General features: G+C 42.8%; 2 protein-coding genes across 4 annotated transcripts in view; one reads left to right on the forward strand and one right to left on the reverse strand.

Moving 5' to 3' along the window:
- Positions 1-3,284: 3,284 nt before the first annotated feature.
- On the forward strand, positions 3,285-6,483 carry lyrm1 (LYR motif containing 1). Of its 2 annotated transcripts, none has more exons than XM_029246910.1 (5): positions 3,285-3,345; positions 4,169-4,340; positions 4,676-4,736; positions 4,889-4,920; positions 5,604-6,483. In XM_029246910.1, the coding sequence occupies exons 2-5, from the start codon at positions 4,182-4,184 to the stop codon at positions 5,715-5,717; spliced, it is 366 nt and encodes a 121-aa protein (XP_029102743.1). In that variant the 5' UTR covers positions 3,285-3,345; positions 4,169-4,181; the 3' UTR covers positions 5,718-6,483. The 2 variants fall into 2 exon arrangements, with proteins under 2 accessions (XP_029102743.1, XP_029102744.1); XM_029246911.1 differs by lacking the exon at positions 3,285-3,345 and adding an exon at positions 3,357-3,497.
- A 248-nt stretch (positions 6,484-6,731) lies between these two features.
- The window catches only part of dnah3 (dynein axonemal heavy chain 3), a 34,410-nt gene continuing 19,964 nt past the window's right edge, over positions 6,732-21,177 (reverse strand). For both annotated transcript variants that reach the window (XM_018735018.2, XM_018735019.2), the window contains exons 40-61: positions 19,956-20,189; positions 19,763-19,866; positions 19,324-19,618; positions 18,803-18,982; positions 18,456-18,579; positions 18,114-18,270; positions 16,789-16,932; positions 16,044-16,710; positions 15,770-15,935; positions 15,426-15,642; positions 15,111-15,293; positions 14,648-14,846; positions 11,964-14,105; positions 11,540-11,765; positions 11,196-11,440; positions 10,887-11,003; positions 10,633-10,790; positions 10,337-10,504; positions 9,995-10,137; positions 7,994-8,198; positions 7,745-7,882; positions 6,732-7,549 (exon numbers count right to left, since the gene is read on the reverse strand). In XM_018735018.2, the coding sequence (XP_018590534.2) occupies positions 7,196-7,549; positions 7,745-7,882; positions 7,994-8,198; positions 9,995-10,137; positions 10,337-10,504; positions 10,633-10,790; positions 10,887-11,003; positions 11,196-11,440; positions 11,540-11,765; positions 11,964-14,105; positions 14,648-14,846; positions 15,111-15,293; positions 15,426-15,642; positions 15,770-15,935; positions 16,044-16,710; positions 16,789-16,932; positions 18,114-18,270; positions 18,456-18,579; positions 18,803-18,982; positions 19,324-19,618; positions 19,763-19,866; positions 19,956-20,189 (6,566 nt within the window). In that variant the 3' untranslated portion in view covers positions 6,732-7,195. The remainder of the gene's footprint in view (positions 7,550-7,744; positions 7,883-7,993; positions 8,199-9,994; positions 10,138-10,336; positions 10,505-10,632; positions 10,791-10,886; positions 11,004-11,195; positions 11,441-11,539; positions 11,766-11,963; positions 14,106-14,647; positions 14,847-15,110; positions 15,294-15,425; positions 15,643-15,769; positions 15,936-16,043; positions 16,711-16,788; positions 16,933-18,113; positions 18,271-18,455; positions 18,580-18,802; positions 18,983-19,323; positions 19,619-19,762; positions 19,867-19,955; positions 20,190-21,177) is intronic.

A 21,177-nucleotide genomic window follows, 5' to 3' on the forward strand; every position in this document is an offset into this window, starting at 1 on the left:
ATATAGTATTGTCCGTCAACTGACTTATAATAATACTTCTTTCTGCAATGGAAATACCTTCCAGACTACTTAACTTGATAAAATGACAAGACTTGAGCAACAAAGAGGAAGAGGTATACAGAAACTGGGCGCCCCTGCCTAATACTTCTTTTGAGAGAGAACCTTTGGGTGGTGCCACGACTTCACTTCACAGAGCTGTTACCATTTGCATAGAGGGTTTTCATTGCGCTACAAAAGTAACTCCTGAATCCAAAACTTTGTAAACAGAAAAAAATAAAGGGGTGCTCAACAGTATCAAAAGCCTTGTAGAAATCCAAAACCAATATAAAGCTATCATCTACAACAAAATCAGAATAATCAATGAGGTCTAGGACCAATCTTATATTATTGAAAATATGCCTGTTACTAATAAACCCAGACTGATTTTCCTCAATAACCAAATCTAACACTTGTTTAAATCTTCTGGCAAATACAGTGGCAAAAACTTTAAAATCATCATTAAGTAAACTAACTGGTCTCCAATTGTCAATAAAGAGCAAGTCTTTTTTAGGCTTAGGAATTAAACAGATTACGCCTTGCGTAATACTAGCGGGAAGAGCAGCTCGAGCAATGCTCTCTGAATAAACTTCAACGAAAAGGGCGCTATTAACTCAGGAAAGAGCTTACTAAATTTTCTAAGGCATTTAATGGCATGCACAATTTCCTCTACAGTAACTGGAGAGTCACACATTAGTGTTTCATCTTATCAAACGCAATTCAGGGTGTTGAGATAGTTAGAGAAGGCTGCCATGTCGTCATCATCATTAAATTTAGATTTGTACAGGGTCGAGTAATAGTTATAACAAAACTTGGAAATTTCCTCTGAGCAATTGGTAACACTTCCCTCAAGGTTCAACTGAAAGACAGAGTTCAGTTTAGCTTGTGACTTCTCAAGCTTGAAGAAATATGCCGACATTTGCTCCCCATGCCCCACCTACTTCTGTCAAGACCTTATGAAAGCTCCATCTGCACAAGTCATCTAATTTGCTATGTAGCTCAAGTAACCTTAACCTCTCCTCTTCCGATACACTCCCTGGCGGTAAACTAGGAAGGCTAGTGATTTCTGAAATAACCTTTTCCTCCAAAACACATCTAGACTTGGCTAGAGAGCCGCCATATTTTCTTAAATATTTGCATATTTTTAAACTTTAAAAGCTGCCAGTTGCAACTAAACATACCATCCCTCTGGGCTTTATCGCAGTAATAAGTGATCAGCCTCTTCAGCTTCACCTTCACATATTCATCTTTAAGCAGGGAGTTGTTCAGCTTCTAGTAAGAAGCCCCTCTACTGTAAGATGTTCCAGCAAAAAACTGATACTAATAAAGACAGCTTTGTGTTCAGTCAACAGTGCTGTCAAAATATTAACTAACACTATTCTTACGTAATGCTTTAGAAACAAGACAAATTCAATACGTGACTGTCTAGAGCCATCTCTGCTGCTCAGGGTGTATAATCATTTACATATTTCTCCCTCCATATGTCAGTAACATTAAATTTGTCCATAAGAAGTTTTAAAGCAGATTTTAAGTGTGAGGGTTGACCTGGGGGCCATCTATCCTTAGTCTCATCCAAAACAACATTAAAGTTTCCTCCTATTAACAAATAAGCCTCTGGATATTTGGACAGCCAGTGTACAAATCTCCTCTCCAATAAATTAAGTAATTGTTCATTTTTAGTTTTAGAGTTAAATCCATAAATGTTAACCACAATCCAAGTGATACTATTACATTTGATAACTAAACAAATAAAATGACCATGAAGATCACAGTCAAGAGTGCAAGACCAGATATCCCCACCCCATTGTGATTTCCAAAAATTAACATCACTAGCAATAGTGTGTCTCCTGGGGCAGGGGGAGGAAAGAAAAAAACAACAACAAAATCAGTTTTCCAGTGCCTGGTAAACAAAAACAAGGTCATACGCTTCACATTGTCTCTCATCCCCCTGGCACTCAATACACAACCGAAAAAAAACATGAATATACAAAGATAGTGGGGGGGGGGGGGGGAAATAAATCTAACTTTTAACCTATATTGAGTGTAATACTCTATAAAATGAGATAAGTAGGTCAATTAAATGAATAGCACCACAGAACATTTCAAGTTACGTGAAGAGACTTCTAGAAAAATTCAGTAATAATCTAAGATATATTATCTTAAGTGACAACAACATAAAACATGCTTCTTAAATCAAAGTTGTCCAGCACTTTAGAAAATGGCATAGATCCATGTAAAATTATGGACCATAACAAGAGAGTGCAGATAATCTATGCCTAATAACAAAAAAGTTAAATAAGGCACCTGAGAGAACAACAATAACCACACAGCTCAACAAAGTCATCCTGCGAGAACAATCTCGCCTTCTCCTTGGATGTAAGGTACAGGGGAGGCTGTCTTCCCCGCCGCCCGGGCCTGAACCTCAGGCCAAAGCTGGCGCCTCTTCTCCCAATCTTCCTTACAGAAATCCTTAAACTGCAGGCTATGGCTCTTCAGGAAGGAAAAGTCTTAGCAGCCCTCCACAGAGCATCTCTGCCCACGCATGACATGAACTGTAGGCTGATCGCTCTGGGTCCTCCATCCTTCCGTGTGCTTGCTCTTGCTGAGGCAATAAGCAGTGTCAACGGCATCAACAAGCTTGTCCTTCTCGCTGGGCAAGACATGATTCTTAGACTTATCACGTCAGGACGGACATGCTCTGGGGAAAGTTCTGGAACTCCCAACACACTTCCAAATTCCACCTTCTGCTTCTCATGTAATTTTCAAGATCCTCCAATCCCAGTCTTCCGCGGCAACCTGACAGCTGCTCAGGGTAGAGACTTTCTTTGGCAGTAGACGACTTGCTCGGGGTGATGAGCAGCGGGGTGGGACTCCTCCTCTTCCTCATCCTCATCGCCTGTACACACTGCCTCGTCCTCACACGTGACATGTCTCGTGTATAATCGTGGCACGTGCAGACTCACTGTCACTGAGTTCACACCCGCTACCTAGGCTCAGGCGAAGAAGAAGGCGAAAAAGTCCACGTTTACGGGCCATTCTTGTAACAAAATTTGCTAACTGTTGTAAACGAATGAGAGCAAATGCACTTGACTACTTAAAAATATGGGCACTGTTCAGTTAGAAGCCTTTGTCACTACTCTTTTGCAAAGACTTGGTGCAAGCGATCAAAATAAGCGACCAGTCAGGCAGCCATCTTGGCCTGTGAACCACGTAACCAAACGCACCGGCGCACTGTGGACTACGTCACGCGCAGGCAACGGCGTTCAAAGATGTCGTCATAAACAGGCGACACGAAGCAGAAGCACCCCGGTAAGTCGGTCACGCGGAATTTATTCATGCAGATGGTTTTGTTTAGTTTTTTGTGTAGCGGCATTATCTTTCGCTCTTTGTCATAAGCCCACCACCAGTTTACGGAAGGCAGGTTAGAAATACGAGATTTTGCTCGAGGGGGCCCGACTGAGGTACGCCGTACGGGTAACGGGGACTGTGAGACAAAACTTGTTGTTCGTGCTGTGTGTGTACAACAGCTGAACAGGAGTCTGACAGCAGGCAAACGCAGCAAGCGAATATTCTCGTCTATTTGTGTAAATTTGTTATACTATCTTACGTTTTTTTTCCACTTTTCAAAGTAGCTGCCAACGCAGTTTACGAGTATCTTTTTAGATATAAGAGCCCAGTGGTTAGGCGAATTTACATTCGTTGACGTGATTTCTTGTCTATACTATACTGTCTGTATTGTTTGTTATCCGATATTGTGTCATCATAAGTTACGCACTAGTCTAATCAGAAACGCAGACACGTCTGGCAAATCTTATAATCACGTCAAGACGGACATGCTCTTGTTGGGAAAGTTCTGGAACTCCCAACACACTATCAAATGGCGCCTTCTCGTGTAATTTCTCTTTAATGGGAAGCGCAATGAACACGTCTTCCTAGACAGAGTAGTAACGCTCCAGTTTACACGAGCGACCGAGGTAGTAAAACATGATGCGGCGGGGGGGTCGAGGTCGAGCGGTGCGCTGCCATCTAGCGGTGCTCCGTAGAACTGCGGCGCCCGGCAGTTGGCGCCGGCGGCGTTACTTGAGTCCCGAAGCGCGAGGTACGTGGCGCGTGCTGAACCGTCCGTCTGCAGCCCTGCAGGCCCGATGACGGCTGCCACGCGCCACGAGGTGCTGACGCTGTACCGGCGCGTGCTGCGGATCGCGCGGGGCTGGCGCGCGCGCAGCGGCCTGCAGCAGGACACGGACGACGAGAGGCGCTACATCGCGCACGAGGCGCGCACCCTGTTCCGGCAAAACCAGCAGGTAGCGCTTGCTTCTCCGGCAGTTTTCTAAATAAATAATTAAATAAAGAAATTGGGGGGGGGGAGGAATGGATGGAAAAAGCCCGGCCTTCAGGGGAACCCTAAATACGGCTGGAGACTGTACCGTCCAGGGGTCAAGGTCGGCTTTTGGCCTTTCTCGCAGTGTTGATCCTCAATTAAAGTGCTTCTGTTTGGCTACTGACATGTGATCTGATCTTCATCTAAGCCATAACAATGAATAAAGACCATCTTATACGAATGCGGTTTCACAGGTGAGATGAATGACAAACCCATTAGGTTGTCTGCAGTAAAGCTGTGCTGCACATCTGTTTCCAGGTGAGCGACTTGGAGTCCATAAGGAAGTGTATAGAAGAGTGCCAGGCCAGGATTGAAATCGGTGAGTGGAACCCAAGTGCAGCCTTTTACACGTTTTCAGTGATTACTTTTCAAATCCATATATAGAAACACCGTATCTGAATAGACAGTGATGGAAATACCGTGTGCTTTACATTGAGCAGTTGCGTTCATTACTGCATTTTGTATTTCAAGGGCTCCACTACCAGAATCCGTATCCCAGGCCGGTGAGTGATGACCGAAAGCCTTGGCGCTGTCTGCCCCTGCAATTTGCTCCCCTCTAATTTATGAAATTTGACAAGAATTTAACACCAAGTTTTACACTGTTGATCAGTTAACATTGTGATATTTCAAGGTCCTGCTCCTAAGGAGGTTACTCTTGTATTTCCCTGAAATAAATGTACATTATTTTAGCAATAATAAAAAAAATAGTGCTGGGGTTTATTTGTCAGCCTTTGTAAATAATAAGTAACTTGAAGTGGATCACAGACACAGTTTTGTGAACAAAACAGTTTCTGCTTGATACCTGAACAATATGAAATATAGTGCTTTGAGGTTGTAGTCATCCTTAGATATTACAACCAAACTTTAGGACTCAAATAATATGGTAAGGTTAAAGAGCAACTGTTTTAAGAGGTTTTTTTTTTTTAAATAACTTGTGGAACACCTGTATTTGGAAAGGTTCCAAAGATATGCATTCTTATTTCTTTTGAGTCTGTTTTGATATTCTAATAATTTATGGGGTGTTACTGTTTTGAGATTTCAATCCCAGTAGAGACAAATGAGTCATTGAAGTAGTCATTTCAGTTCTAAATATTAAGGGGAAAAAAAAAAGAATGTACCTGTTGCTAAACTAATATTTCAGTTAATATCAAGAGATGGTTTCTCACTTACGTGCTCTTCCTTTCAGGTGCACATTCCTCCGATGGGACTTGCCACACAGAAGGGCAGGAGGCTACGTGCGCAGGAGAGGCTGAGGAAACAGGCCAAGCCTATTTACCTCAAGTCACTTGATGACAGCTGACAGGCTGCTGGGAAGCAGGTTTGACATGAGTAGCGTGCTGAGCAGCAGCTCTCCCGCCTCTTCAGTCTCATGAAAATGTTGCAACATCTAGATTTCTATACATATAGTTCAGTTATGTACATGTTATACTTTCAATGTTAATATTTATAGATGTTTTGTGAATCAGTATCCTTGCTTGTTCAGTGGTTATATTTTATATTGTATTGTGGGCTCAGTAATTGTAGTGAAGGTGTAATTTCCCACACATGTACATAATAAAATACACCTCTGTTGTTCATTATGAATAGAAGGGGTTCTAAAAATGCATAAAAGCTTGTTTAAATTTTTAATGAAAATATTCTGTATACAATGTTGTGTGTGTGTGTATATAAAAAAAACTTGCTATGAATGCTCTGATAATTATTGGGTAATTTTCTTTCTTATCAATTTTGCATATTTATTAAAAATATTTGGAATAGTAATCATCCAAATCACTGTCTTCACACAGGAAGTTTTCATTATTTTATTGTTCAATGCAAAGAGTGAAAGGAAAAGAAATTCCCCACAAATTTGTTATTCCTTAGACATAGTCTGCTACCTGTTTATTTGCACCTTGAGAAGAAACTACCATGAATTTAAATGTTCTTATGGATCAGTTATGCAAAAAATAATTGCAATGATGTAATAGTTATTGATTACTTAATTGCTGTAATAATTTACCTTTGTCCATGATCTCATATGATGCCAAAAGTATACAATACACTGCAGCATAAAATAAAAACAATAGAACATACTTGTTTTAGAAGATAATTATTTCACAATTTCACTATATTTTTATCTCTCACCAAAAATGGAGGAGACAAGTTAAGCATACATTATAATGTATGTTTTGGGTCGATATTTGTAAATTGTTACATCTACATTTAGCTTAAGTCTTTCTGCAAAGTGACTTAATGTTAAGATACTTAGTTATTTACCTAATTATACAGCAGGGTAATTCTACTGGAGCAACTTAGGGAAGGTACCTTGCACAAGGGTACTACAGCAGTAGGTGAGATACGAACCGGCAACCTTCGGATCCAAGGCAGCAGCTCTAAATGCTCCATGAGCTCATATCAGTATTTATTCGTTATACACCTGCGCACATGTACATTCATGAGCTGTGCCACCTGTGCAGAGGCCAGTATTACTGGTAGGTTGCTGAGGTTTGGTCAGTGACATAAGTTTTAATGAAAATGTACTTAAGAATATGGGCCCAAACCTGAACATTGGAGAACACAATCCCAAAACGGCATGGTCGTAAAAGAGTCGTCCTTAATCATGTATAGAGGTAACCAGGCACTGATTGTATTTACTTTTGCCATGTATATCTCAGGTGATAAGATACATGCCCAATGGACTAATTAAATAATTGCATTTACTTCTAATATGCTTAAAGTGCAATAAACACTGATGTGTTCCGCAGCTCTCTTTATTAGACTAATCAGCGAGTGGAAGGCTCAGTCATCGAGCTGGCAGAGACATGCCACACCACGGTTGATCCAGTGCTTCTCAGGCTTGTCTGAGGGCAGCTCAATGGATAGCACGTAGTTGGTGGAGTGGCCCGTGGTGGAGAGGGTACCTCGGCGGGCACTAGTCTTGTAAACGGGACAGGAATAGATTTTTTCATGGAGGAATGTAGCCATTCTCCCTGGCTTAAGCCATATGATGGGCAGAAAGTCGAATAGAATCTTGGGGAGTGACTCTCCAATGACCATTTTCTCCCTGTCCCAGCGAGCACCTTCTAGGAAGAGGCCTTTCACATAAGCCCCATCTTTAGGCTTCTGTGTCATCTGTGTCTCCTGTTTAGTCACCTTACCAGAAAAAGGAAACACTTGTAAGCAAAACGTTTAATCAGTTTGAGTAATTATGAGGAAAAAATTTGCACTATCAATACCATACATGTTCAGTAAATTTATATTTAGTTATTTGTGGTCATGTATTTTACTAGTATTTTACAGCCTAGGCCTTTGTGGGTTTACTCCTTATAAGTGATGTGTGATCCTCACCTCAAATTCAAATCCAATGTAGTCGATTGGGATAGAGTACTTCCGAGCAAAATTTTGAGACACCCCTGTGAGGAAAGACTGTGTGAAGTAAAATCCAGACAGCCAGAACACATTGGGAGGTCCTTTATCAATCCAGTCCTGTGAAAGAGATTTGCAGGATTTATTAAACATTATCCAACAAATATCAGTTGCGGTTTTCTCGCAGATTAAATTCTTGTGCATTCTGTTGCATGCATATCAATATCTTGCCTGCAAAAACTGTAGTCTGGCCAGAAAGTCTGAGACGTAGCTCCCTAAAGGCTTCAGTGAGGGGTAAGACTTGGCCGCCCACATGGCTGGGACCTTTCCTACCAGCATGCTGTTGAACACATTCTCCAGCTCAGCTGACATCACAACCAGTCCTTTTATAGCCTTGCGGATATTCACCAAACTGCTGCGCACCACAGAAGTTAGTCTATAAGATAGATTAAAAAAAACCCAACATTATCAAGCACCAAGTCTCGATGGCACAGGCCAGTAGATCATTTCATATGTACAACAAATTGGCAAATTGAGGGTGCATTTGCCAGACCAAAAGGCATGATGAGATACTCATAGTGGCCTAGATAGTCAACAGCAGCTGAGCCAGTGAATCCACCTTTAAGGAGAAGAACCATATGAGCAAAAACTGAATACGCTGCCTGATGACACGAAGGAATACATAGTGTGTCTACAAATTCAGAGCTACCCCACTGGCATGCAGAGGAGTACTTAAGTATTGTGAGCAACATCAGAGCCACCACATGGACATCTTTCTCATGCTTTAAGTATAGGCTATTTTCATGATTGCCCCAAAGTGAAAGATTTACCTCTTGTTTTTAAAATAATGAATAGAATATTATACCTATGGTTTTTTAAATATTCACTAGACTTATTTTCTGGTACAGGTGGTTCCCGATTTATGATGGTTTGACTTGTGATTTTTTTGACTTTACAATGGTGAGCTGGCAATAGACATTCAGTACAAACCGTACTTCGAATTTTGATTTTTTTTCCCTGGGCAACCGATCTGTGGTGCGATACTCTCTCACGATGCTGGGTAGCGGCAGCAATCTGCAACTACCAGTCTATCACGCAGAAGTATGTATCAGGTGTATTAAATGCACTTTCAACTTGACAGTATTTTCGACTTGTGTTGGGTTTTGCGGAACGTAACCTCATCGTAAATCTGGGGGGGACCACCTGTATGTGGCACATGCTGTCTGGGGAAACGTGGGTGAGAGATGACACCCATGAAAATACCAATCGCCAAACAACTACACGAGTTCACAAACCAGTTTGTAATCAATGAGTTTCGCAGAGTGACAAGCAGAGGACTGAGAACTCCATAAGAAGAAAGTACAGCTCTTATGTGTGATAGTGATTTTTTTTTTTGTGTGTTTGGGTTCTAGTGACTCAGTTTCTACTGAGTTTTATTGTGAGAAGTCATTGTACTGTCACAAATCTCCTGTTGAGAGATTTCAGCAGTTGACCATGTCTCTACTATAGTAGAAAACTTTCTGTTCCACCATCAGTTTTGTCATCTGCCCATCCAGCTCTGGTCTGCTGCATCATATGTTTAGAAATAGCTCAACTGTGGAACATTTGCCTTATGAAGTAAAACAAGAAAATTGCCTTGTTAGGTTCTGCACCAAGTTTTTCCAAGTTTATTTAATCAGGTGATAATGCAGCTGTTTTGGGCTCAGGACCACGTTATACTTTTTCTCGTTTCAATTAAACGTAATTTAGGCCAGATTTACGAGAACACGTAGTAATCAGGAATGCATTGCAATGATTCACTAGAAGGGCATATTTTGTATCAACAGACTAAGAGAAACAATGAAGTCTCTAATGCATTCCAAGATAAATCTTACATCAGTTTATCTCCTGGAAAAGTCATTTCCTTCCTTTGGATTTCAGTGTTCTAATTTGGTTATCACAGGGTAAATAAAGTATAGCTAAACAGTTCAGCGAATGTTTCAATTGTTTTAGAGACTGCAGTTCAGCATGACTTTGCCCTAAAGCAAAAGATTGGATTACCCTGTTATGTGGAGGAGTATGAGACATGGAATACAGCATTTTTGAAGAGGGAAGATAAGATGATTGCCGAAATGCTCTCAAATGTACATATTTTATAATCCCAACATAACTATTTTGACAATGTGAAAATCCTGACATAGATATTTTGTGAGCACCACATTACCACGGTATCTGGTGGATAGCTAAGCATACCTGTTAAAGCGAATGATCTCCTGTCTCAGAACTGTGTTCATTGACTCTTCATAGACTACAGGATATTTATTCATCACCATCTGTACATCAAAGTCAGCCGGGAGTTTTGATAAGATGTCATCTGCCAATTCGTCAACTATGTCCTGAAAGCAGAATCGCATTGGATTGGCAAAGATAAAGAAACTCAACGAAAGTGAACACCTCGGATCTGATAGTTCATCTTTTTCTGTGACCTCTTAGTTACAAAGCTAAATTCAGTAACTGCTTCTGTATTCCATGGATTCCTGAGACGCTATGGTTCCAAGCTTTTCAGAATTGCTGTTTTAGTCGAGCTGTTCTCACCTGAGGAGACTTGACCCCACCCCCTGCCTGTCTGGGTAATGTAAGCAATACTCCCTCTAGTAGCTGGTTGGTCTCCTGATTGTCTTTTGTAATGTCAGCATTGCTGTTGAGCCCAAACACCCCAGGGTCAGCATTGATGGGCAGGCTGCGGACGTAGTCAAGATAGGTCTGCAACATGAACAATTAAGGAAGCAAGACAGGACATGTATGAGAAGTCTGTTAGTAAACTGGAGTCTAAATCTGCTTCTCATTTCTTGATATTTCAGATGCAGAGAGTCAGGTACACTAGTCCTCACCTGATAAGGGCCATGAGGGGGGATGAAATACAGGTCTCCCTCTGAGAGGTAATATTGCTCCTGCTCAATCACTTCCCGGCAGTAGAAGATGGACAGCAGAGATATAAGCAGTCGTCTGTCTTTGTCATCGGTTACTCTTCCTCCATAGTTACACTCCCCTGAAGAAGCAAATGGGAAACGAGTAGAAAGAGAAGAAGCTATCAGTGTTTTCTGAAATACACAAGTAAGAATTTGTGTTTTTCTTGTGAAATTACCTGTCAGGTAAGTCAAGGCCTCCAGAGGAACTTCCTCATATTCATCGAGAAACATCTGAATTTGCCTCATGCTGATTCGGAGATCGGATTCATTAAATTCGTAGGGGATGTTCCAACCTAGACAACATCCAGATTCTTGCAATTCTACCATTTTTCATAGTGTGAAACATCACAGTTCTGCCAGTTTTGCAGAAGACATTTAAGGTGTCATAAAATTGGATGTCACAATAAATAACAAAAAAGTGTATGTTTGAGGAAGAGCTAAAGAGGAGACACAGTTTGCCAGAGAACAGCACATTGGTGACGTACCCAGTGGTCCAAAATTCCTCCTCTCTTGCACCAAAGCATGGAAAAAACACAAACCAAAGAGCAACTTCTGCCATATCTCCTGCTTCCTTGAGCTGCAGAAAAAGGCAGGGTCTGAGATAGGGTCACTGATATAGGAACGTAGAAGGTTGGCGCGTAGGCCTTTAGGAGGTTCGTTGGTCATCTTTACTCCATTCTGAAGGATGCTGACTGGAAACTTGTCAGAAGGGTAACTAGTCAACCATAATCTGTGGACGATATAATAAAAATAATGCAGTGAATATATTCTTCTAGCTCAAAGCCCATACATCTGAGGAAGACTTGACCACCAAAAATTCCCTGCTGACCTGAATGTTTCATTGGTGTTCTCAGGTGTGATCACCTCCTCACAGATCTTTTCCAGTGTGGGCATCCAGCTTGTGGCAAGGTGGCAGTTCTGCAATACCACCCATGTACCCTCTTTAAGGGCTGAATTGATCATCGTAGCAGCAATGGGGCCTTGACCCTGGCCCAGGGAGATAGTCTGAATCTTGCTGCCTCCCATGTCCAAATCATCTGCAAACTTTAGCAACCCTGAGAAAGACGTGCCAAGCAATAAAAACAAGCTCAAGCAGCATTTGAATTGTTATAGCTCCGAAAAAGTTATAGCCTTAAGTTGAAACCATAAAACTAGAGATCAAATAAATAAGATTTTTGCATCTAACATTACAATACAAATCTTAATTGCAAAGTAAGGTAATCATAATGGCATCCCTAAATGCTACACATTACCAGCAGTAGGATCAGATCCAGGAGAAAGCACAAAGATCAGGGGTGAGCAGCAGTTGGAGTCTTTGTAACTGCCTGCTAGGTCAAAGGTGGGAGGCTCAATAAAGGTCCTGCCAATATTGTCAGTAATAAATTCCTGCACAGCTGGCACCAGTTTGTCTGGTCTGAAGCAGCGCAGTACCACCATGCGATCCATCCCCACTAGCACACTCCACTTGTCTGGGAGTTTCTCCTCATGAGGTCTGCCAGAGTCATAGATCTTCTTCCATTTGGGAATATTGGCACGAACATGTTCAAAAAGTCCACCCAGGTTCTTGAGTTTAGAGGCTCGTACAATCTCAGACCAGGATTTTTCAGACAGCCACTCGGGGGCTGGATTTGGATACGGATTGTCCAGGGCGATTCCTCCCGTCAAGAGGAATCGCCATACCTCGTTATCCACTTTGCCTTTGCCCTGCATGATTCCTACCGTAAGCAGCAAGGAGAAGAGCAGCTTGTCTTTCTCAAAGAGAGAACGGCACACGTTGTTATAGATGCTGACGGTGAAGTGGTCGATGATGTTATCAATCCTGGTGAGAAGCTCCTCGCTCTTCAAGCTCTGAGCAATTGACTGCACGTAAAGGTTAATAAACCAGGTCAATGAGTATTGGTACATAGGTTCAATATTAGCAAGCTCCGAAATGCAGAAAAAGAGAATTGAAGAATGTGTTGCAACAGGTCGATATCCCATTCTGGTGTCGTCAATCTCTTTCTCAGTAATGCTTGCAATCTTTTGTTTTTCTGATATCTCTTCCGAGAGCACCTTAGAGGAGGAAAGAATGTGGATTGCAGTCTCATCTTCCAGGATATTGCCATGTGAAGAAGACAGCACCTCGAGGATTTTGTCTTCAATCTCTTTTAGCTGCTTATTATTGGCAGCACTCTCAATAATTAACTGGTTTTTCTTCTCCTCAAGCTCAGGCTTCTCCTTAGCAGCAACAATACCCAGGAGCTGGTCTTCTAGGCCCATTGGGGTGATCATGAAATTCAGTAAGCATACTTTGACCGCAATCTCAGGTAGGTAGTGGGGGTTCCTGAGGCGAGTGGTCATGTAGAAACGGAAGTCTTTAGAGTACTCAACAATGTTCTCCCCAAGCCTCATGTACTCCACTCCTTGTTGCTTAAAAGTCTGCTTCAACAGCACAGGCTCCAGCACAGCATCCAGCTCCTCACCTACACTTTCCAGCAGGATGGGTGTTCCAAACTGGATAGCATTTTCCAGGGTTCTTACATAGTTGGCATCAGAGAGTTTAATGACAGCTAGCTTGTTGGCTTTCTCCATGTTTTTGACCCATTTATTAGCCTGGCCCTGAGGATCTATCATCAAGGGCCATCTCCGGGAATTGGACACAATTATTCCATTGTCAGTGGAGAAAGCATCCACAGGCAGCCCTGCAATCTGCCACGCTCTAATCATCACCGGGTTCCCCAACGTATTGCTCAGTGTGAATTCTTCAGAGCATGGAATTTGCTTCTTCTTGCAGAGCAAATGCCACTCCTTTTGGCACTCAACACGATAGTCAACTGTAAAAGCCCCCAGGTAGGCCACCATGCCTGAGGAAAGCAGCACATCACCGGTGAGGTTAGTATATCGTATGCTCAGGAGTCTGGCAGCCTCCGTCCACCTGTCCTTCTCCCCACCAAGACCACCGATTAGCTTCTCTGCACGGATCAGCTTCTGCTTGCACAGTTCGATGTTATTCTCTAAATCTATTTTCTTATTATTCATGACATCGAAGGTGTCGTTCAAGGCCTGCAGTCTGTCCTCCACCTCTTTCAGTTCAGCTCTCTTCACAGAAAGCTTCTGCATCTGCAATTCAAGCTCTCCCTCTGCTTCCTTCAGCCGCTCCTTCTTGGGAGCCACCACCTTGGCCACTCTCTCGTACACTTCCATGGCTCGCACCCATTTACACAAACCCTCACATGCCGACGAAACACTTTTGATGATGGAGGGTTGGAAATCTGGATTGTCGATGAACTTCTCTCTGATCTTCTTGATATTGGCTGCTGGGATATTGTCTCTATCAAATGTTTTCAGATTCTCCAGAAACTTCATGTCACTCAGCAGCTTCTTTGAGGGCCCCCAGTAGTCCTCAACCATTTTACCTTTATCACAATAAAAACAGAAATTTGGAAATGTTGCCAAACAGTACTGTAAAATGTAAATATCATGCATACAGAAATTTTCATATGGATATTCAGAAAAGAAAACTGAACGCAACGGAAATTAATGGAATGGAAAATAATCCTAAATAACATATAAAAAAAGTTTGTCATTTATTTAAGCCAGATATCTTGAGTTTTACCTGGACTCATCGGCTATAATTCTTCTAAGTAATAAATATATAAAATATAAAAAAGCTCATATATTATGTATTATAATAACACCTTTTCCATACTTATCATATTGTATAACGTACATCGGAGGTGGCAGCTGTCGGTACTGGTAGGTGGTAGTAGTGCCTACAGCTATTGCTTTGCACTCGGATGACCCTGGTTTGAATCCCGCCACCTGCTGTAATACCCTTCAAGGTACTTACCCGATTTACGAGTAACTTAATGTACTACAAAGCCTAATATCGCAAGTCGTTTTGGAGAAAGGCGTCAAAACACTTAATGCTTCTGAAGCAAATATTATTAAATCTTACCTGAGCCACTAGGGTCTGGCTTCCTTTCCGGTTTGATGCCCTTCATTACACAGATGGACTCCATGACCAGCTTCACTGGCCCCGGTGGGTTCTGCATAGACTTCACCACTGTTATGTCAGCAGGTTTCAAGGTGTCCAGGGCTGAGAGCGCAGCCTCCAGAGCAGGCATAGCCTCCGCTAGATCACCTTCGCACTCATCCTGGACAGAACAGTTGAGGTCTTACATTTGGGTTTTTAGACGGAAACCAAAATAATTCCAATTCCGTGCAAATTTACATAACACATATAACATCCATCATCATGGTCATTAATACGCCTGCTTAGTTTCAGCCTTCGACACTTAAATTTAACGCTTTCAACAGAATGAAACTACCATGTTACAATAAGTGCTTGTATAATGTTATTATTAGTAGTATTTACATTATATTTACATTTACATTATTTTAGTGCAGAAAAGCATTACCTTAATTTTTTTCGCTGCAGCCGCTGCCTCATTTGCCACCTGTTCGTCTACCAACACAAGCTTCTTTTTAGCATCCACTTCTACTGTCTCTACCTCAATCTTCTTCATCATCTCCTCTGTCTCAGCTGATGTCTTAATCAGCTCTGGTTGCAGGGCAGTTAATTCCTGCTGCATCACTGACACCTGAATCGCAAGAGTTTCGATCAAGATAATGTGAGTCAAAGATCAAGCATGACATAAATCACCACCTCATTCTTGACCCCAACTTGGGTCTCGCGCTACAAAAAAATGCCACAGACGTGTAAGTGTACGCACCTGGGATGCCGCAAAGTCCAGTTTCTGTAATCCCACCAAGTAACGGCTCCTCGCGGTATCCACTTCTTGTCTCTTTGAGTTGAGCAGAACTTTGAATGTGAGGATAAGCTCTAGGTAGGAAGTTGGTGTCACGTAGTTGTGTCTGCCTAGCCGGGAAAAGTACTTCTCTGATAAATTCCTGACGCTCTCCTGGAAGGTTTTGCACATCTCCACCACTCTGCAGCAGAAAAGACGCAGTCAGACAGTACACACAGGTACACCCCAAACACTGAGGAATTAGCTGGGAACGGAGTCAAAATTGATGAATCGTATCGATGCCGGAATGATGCAGATTTTATACAAACTCTCTCCTGATGTCATCCTCTAACTCTACATCTTCCAGAAACTTGTGTGCCACCATCTCTAGAGCATCAGTGGGCCAGGCCTGAAACCAGTCAATGGTGCAGCAGTTGATGAGGGATGGGAACATACGCAATCGGTTCCTGAAAGAATCCCCAATTGGACTCATTGCTGCAAAGAAACACAAAACGCAATAAAAATCATCTGCTTCAAAGATATACAGTATGTATATAATAAATGATGATGAACAGGGAAGAGACATGCAAGAGCTTGTAATACCGAGTACAACATGCAAGTTGGCCTTGACACGATCGATGAAGAAGCTGTACATGGAAAGGGGTGTGGCATCAATCTTCTTGCCCTCCATGCGTGCAACGCCCTGCATTTTGTCTACGATGTCGGCACGCTCGTCCGGAGGGAAGATGTTGGGCACGTCCCCGGTATTGAGCAACATGTTGATGTCTTCCACAAACGCCTCATCCTTGATCTGGCTATCGTTGAAAAGAAAGACTGTCCTCTTCCCTTGAAGTCCAGCTTTTAACATTACCTTCTTCAGGTCATCCTTCCAGTCAGGTATACCATAGTTCTTGGTGATCTCAATTTGGAAGAGGTCATAATCATTGATGAAGGTGCCCAGTTTGGTTGCACTCTGCCTGCCCGAACCACCTATTCCTACCAGAAGCAAGTGCCCATTGTCCTGCTTGAGCACACGACAAATGCGCGAGATGTGCTCGATGGCAAACTTGAACATAACAAGAGACATAGGTGCCTTGCTGATGTTGTTGAATTCATCCAGGTAGTACTCCATCACTTCCATCAGTTCCTTGAGCTCTTTGATTTCATCATAAGCTTTCGTATCGGAATCGGGCTTGGCGTAGTCCCCAAAGAACAGGTTGCGGACCGTTTCGTCAGTCACCTTCCCGGACTGGGTGAGATGACCCAAAAGCTATTGGGAAACGAAAAGAGATCATCTACGTTTCTTAAAATGTCACTTTTTAAAACATTAACAAAGTCTGTTTATTACCTTGTCAATAGTCTGCTTGAAAAAGCCAGAAGTCCGTTCTTTGACGATATCGAAGAACCTTTCTCTGTCTGTGTCGTCTATGAGACGGTCGTAGAAGACGCGATAAATCTCATGGATCCAAAGGCGAATCAACTTGTCCTCCTCCTGTCAATAAATGTAAACCTATATTTAGACCAGACAAGGTTATATAACTGAAATGTAATCATTTTCGGCATGTAATTGATCGTTTTCATTTCCATAGGCAAAAATTTCTAACTGACGTAGGATATATGGTGGTCTGCAGGTAAGAGTCAGCACCGTCGGTGAACATTACATGCAGAATAGTGAAATACTAATCACATTAATATTATCAGGGCAGCACAATGGCTGCTCAGGTGCAGGTTTGAATGCCGCTCAGACTGTGCAGAGTTTGCACGTCAACGACGTGTCCCTGTGGGTTCCCTTCGTTGCCACCCATAGTCCAAAGACATGTACTTCAGAGGCACTGGTGACTTGCTCATAATGTGTGTGTGTGTGTGTATGTGTGTGTGTGACTGCATTAACTCTGCTCATTTTCAGTGTGTTGGTGATTCTAACGGCACCAGTAACAGATGTGCTGTTACCGTGGAGACCACAGTGGAGTCAGTGAAGAAAACTGAAAGTGGTATGAAGGTGACAAACATTCAGGTGCTTATGGGAAAAAAAAATCAATGAACAGGTGGTGAATAGGAGTTTGTGCAGATTTTCATTTTCCATCCATCCATCCATCGTCAACAACCGTTTGTCCTGAGCAGGGTCACGGTGAGCAGCACAGGGCGCAAGGCCTAAGGGGGAGGGGACACACCCAGGACGGAACCCCAAGCAGGGCTCGAACCCCAGACCTGCCATACACCAGGCACCAGGCACCAGCTGAACCCACTGCACCACCATGCCCCCTTTGATTTTCATTTTAAATTGGTTTAAAAAATTTAAGCTTTTAATTTTATGTAGTTGGAAATTAACAAATTCAACTTTAATTACAAAGCTTTTACTAATTTTCACTTAGGGATAAGAATAACTTTGGAGTCACAGGCAGCCTTCTGATGACAACTGCATTCATATGACTGAAAATGTTAGAAGTATTTAGGCTCAAGATGCTTCCGAGTAAAATCTGAGTGAGTCTTATGCTGGTTTTGTGGAATTCAACGTGAAATCTACATACGTTTCTTTATATTGAGATATAGGACTCGAAACGTCAATGGAGATGCATAAAACTGGTAGGATTTCTGAGAGCACATGATGGACTGTGGAGGAACACAGGATGCTACACTGGTGTTGGCCACAAGCTGGTGTTCAGAGCGACTTGCCTGGAGATGGCTGTAGGGGCACAGCAGCACACCCCGGATGACCCTGGAGAAATCCCTCAGGTTGAAGATGTAATGGGATTTTGAGGGTGTGGGCAGGAAGTTCTCCATGGCATCTTTGTACACAGCCATGGTGGCCTGCACCATGACCTTCCCGAGCCTAACAAACAGAACACTTCCTCTAAACCGGAGAGAAATTGCTTGATCACGAATATTCAAGCGTTCAAGTATTCTGCCCTATACACGTAAGTGGCACACCGCTGAGTGGGTATTTTCAATGTTTTACTGCCAACCAACGGAGTAACTCGTTACAGCATCTATAGCAATTATCATGTGACGTCTCACCTAGGGAACGTAGCGTCGAAACCTTTCATAAAATGCCAGTCAGTGATGGAGGTGAAAATCTTGCCCAGGGTTTCATCATCAAAGGAGTCAATGGAAATTATGTTTAAGTGCCGGGTAAAGCGTCCTGGAGTTTAAACAAATGAACATTTCCAGAAGTGAAACATTCAGTCCTCAAAAACAAAAACTCTTGAAAGGGTGGGGGGGAATGTATTGACATATTTATTTTATTTAAAGATGCACTGAGTAATTTCGGTTAAACAGCTGAACCATTTGCAAAAATATGAGACTGAACTAAAGAAAGCAGCTGTAACGAATCTCGAAAATGAAGAAATGTGTAACAGACGTACCTGTAATGTCATTGCGACCACCTCCAGGCGGCCCCATTGCAGACACGAACAGGACATCAACAATGTCCAACCTGGAAGTGTCTTTCTTATCGTACCAGTGCCTGTGGTCGATCCACTGTCTTAGTAGCTCAATTGGTGGTTGGGCTCCATATATTTCCTTTGCAGGCATGTTCAGATCATCTGGGCGGAAAAAAAACATTTTATTGTAGAAAATTACATATATAAACATACGAGCGGCATACATGTGAAATTTTACATTTAGTCGACACTTTCCTCCAAAGTGACTTACAATTATTTACTCTTTTATGCAGCTGGGTAATTTTATGGTAAGTATCTTGGGTCAAGGGTACTACAGCTGGAGGTTGGAGTCGAACCTACGACAGGGGTGTCCAAAGGCAGTAGCACTAACCATAACGCTACCAGCCACCTATGAACTCTACCCCTCATTTTAATGTTATTTAATTTTAATATAATTTTAATACTCCAGCGCTGTGCAGTAATGCTTTACTCCATGTTCATACCTACGTACACCACACACTTCTTGCCCATCGGAGGCCCAAACACGCCTTTCCTCCTGCGGTCCAGCTTAGCCATAATGATGTCCTGTGTCTGGTTGGCAGAGGTTCGAGCGGAGAAGTTGATGCAGTTGGGGGTGTATTGCTCTTTGGGCAGCTTGAGCAGGAAGCTGTTGGTGATGATGGACTTTCCCGTGCCAGTCGGCCCTACAAACAGCATGGGCACCTCATGCGCGAGGTACGTGCGCAGGAAAAACATCTGGCGCGCCGTCTCCATGGTGGGTATGATAAGCTCGGACACCTGCCGTAGAAGTCGAGGTGGAAATGAAGTTAAGCGAGCAAAGCCAGGGGTTAACCGGCTAACCACACGCATCTGCCGACCAAGCTCAAAAGCTATAACGCGTGTGGAAAGGCAGCAGAAAAAGACCGTGCCACGCAAACTGACATTAGCCCCTGGTGCGATGACCGCCTCCTCCACAGAGATGCTTTCGGTCCATGTGTTCCACTGTCCGGACGCTTGCTTGTGGAAATAATAATCATAAACGCTGCCTGCAGCAGGGGTGACAAGATCAGAAGTTAAGCGATTGCTCTGGGCTCGGCACCACCCCATATTTCACGAAGCAATCTACAAAAGTGACCTTTTTCAGGGAACACGTTCTTGGGAAGAGTGACGCTTTTGGGCCGGGGGTGTTCGTCGTTCGTGCCCGCGACGAGGTTACGGAAGAAGGCATCAAACTTCTTGCGACTCTCCCCGTTGATGGTGCCACCGAGGCCCCACACGACAGCAAACACGAAGAGGCCCTGAAGCCACTGCATCATCTGTTGGCAGGACAGGGAATCTTTCCCAGGTGTTCCGGACTCAGCAATCTCATCTGTCCAAACCCAAAGAGAGGTGAAAAATTCAACTTTCAAAGAACTAAATTATGTACATCGTATGTAAAACACTAGGAACTTTATCATCTGCACATGCACAGACGTGTACAGTCATCTCCCAGATATATGTCCATTCGACTTCAAGGAGTTTCATTCGATACCCATACTTTGGCTTACGGGGCGTTAATTTGTTTACGAGGCCCAAATTTGGATTTTGAGCTTCTGCCAAGAGCTGAGCGTTGCGAGACATTTACATTTACAGGTGGTCCCAGACTTACGATGGGTTACGTTCCGTGAAACCCATTGAAAGTCAAAAATATCGTAAGTCGAAAATGCATTTAATACACCTAATACACACCTCCGTGTGACAGATTGGGAGATGCGGATCGCTGCTGCTTCCCAGCATCGCGAGAGAATATCGCACCGCATATCGGTTGCCCGGGAAAAAATCAGAATTCAAAATTCAAAGTACGGTTTTTATCGAACGTCTATCGCCAGCTCACCATCGTAAAGTTGGAAAAATCGTAAATCGGGGACCACCTCTATTCATTTAGCAGACACTTTTCCCCAAAGCGGCATGATGATTAACTGTGATTTAGCTGATACCTCTATCCAAGGAGACTTACAGCGCTAATTAGATATACCACAGTAAACTCCCTACAGCCATTCTTCAAACTAAGATGGAATCGCACAGCCCAGGTGCTGTGAAACACCATGTCAACTTGTTTGCCGAGTATAAATTAATTCACAATTTTCACTGATTTCTTTTCTCTTTACTGTTCTGGTTTTTTGCATGAAAAAATGATTTAAAATTAAGAAACACCGAGTATCATACATGCACATGCTCTGTTTGTGAGCGTCGGTTAAGCGTGCGTGGTAGCTACGAAGGAGCTGAATGAGTGCAGATGGACAGAAACGCAGTTTTATACAGTAATTACGGAAAGGAAACTGCTTTGTTGTGTTGCATTAGAAGAATTAATGTGAACT

This window comes from Scleropages formosus, chromosome 20 (genome assembly GCF_900964775.1).
Source record: "Scleropages formosus chromosome 20, fSclFor1.1, whole genome shotgun sequence".
NCBI classification, from domain to species: Eukaryota; Metazoa; Chordata; class Actinopteri; order Osteoglossiformes; family Osteoglossidae; genus Scleropages; species Scleropages formosus.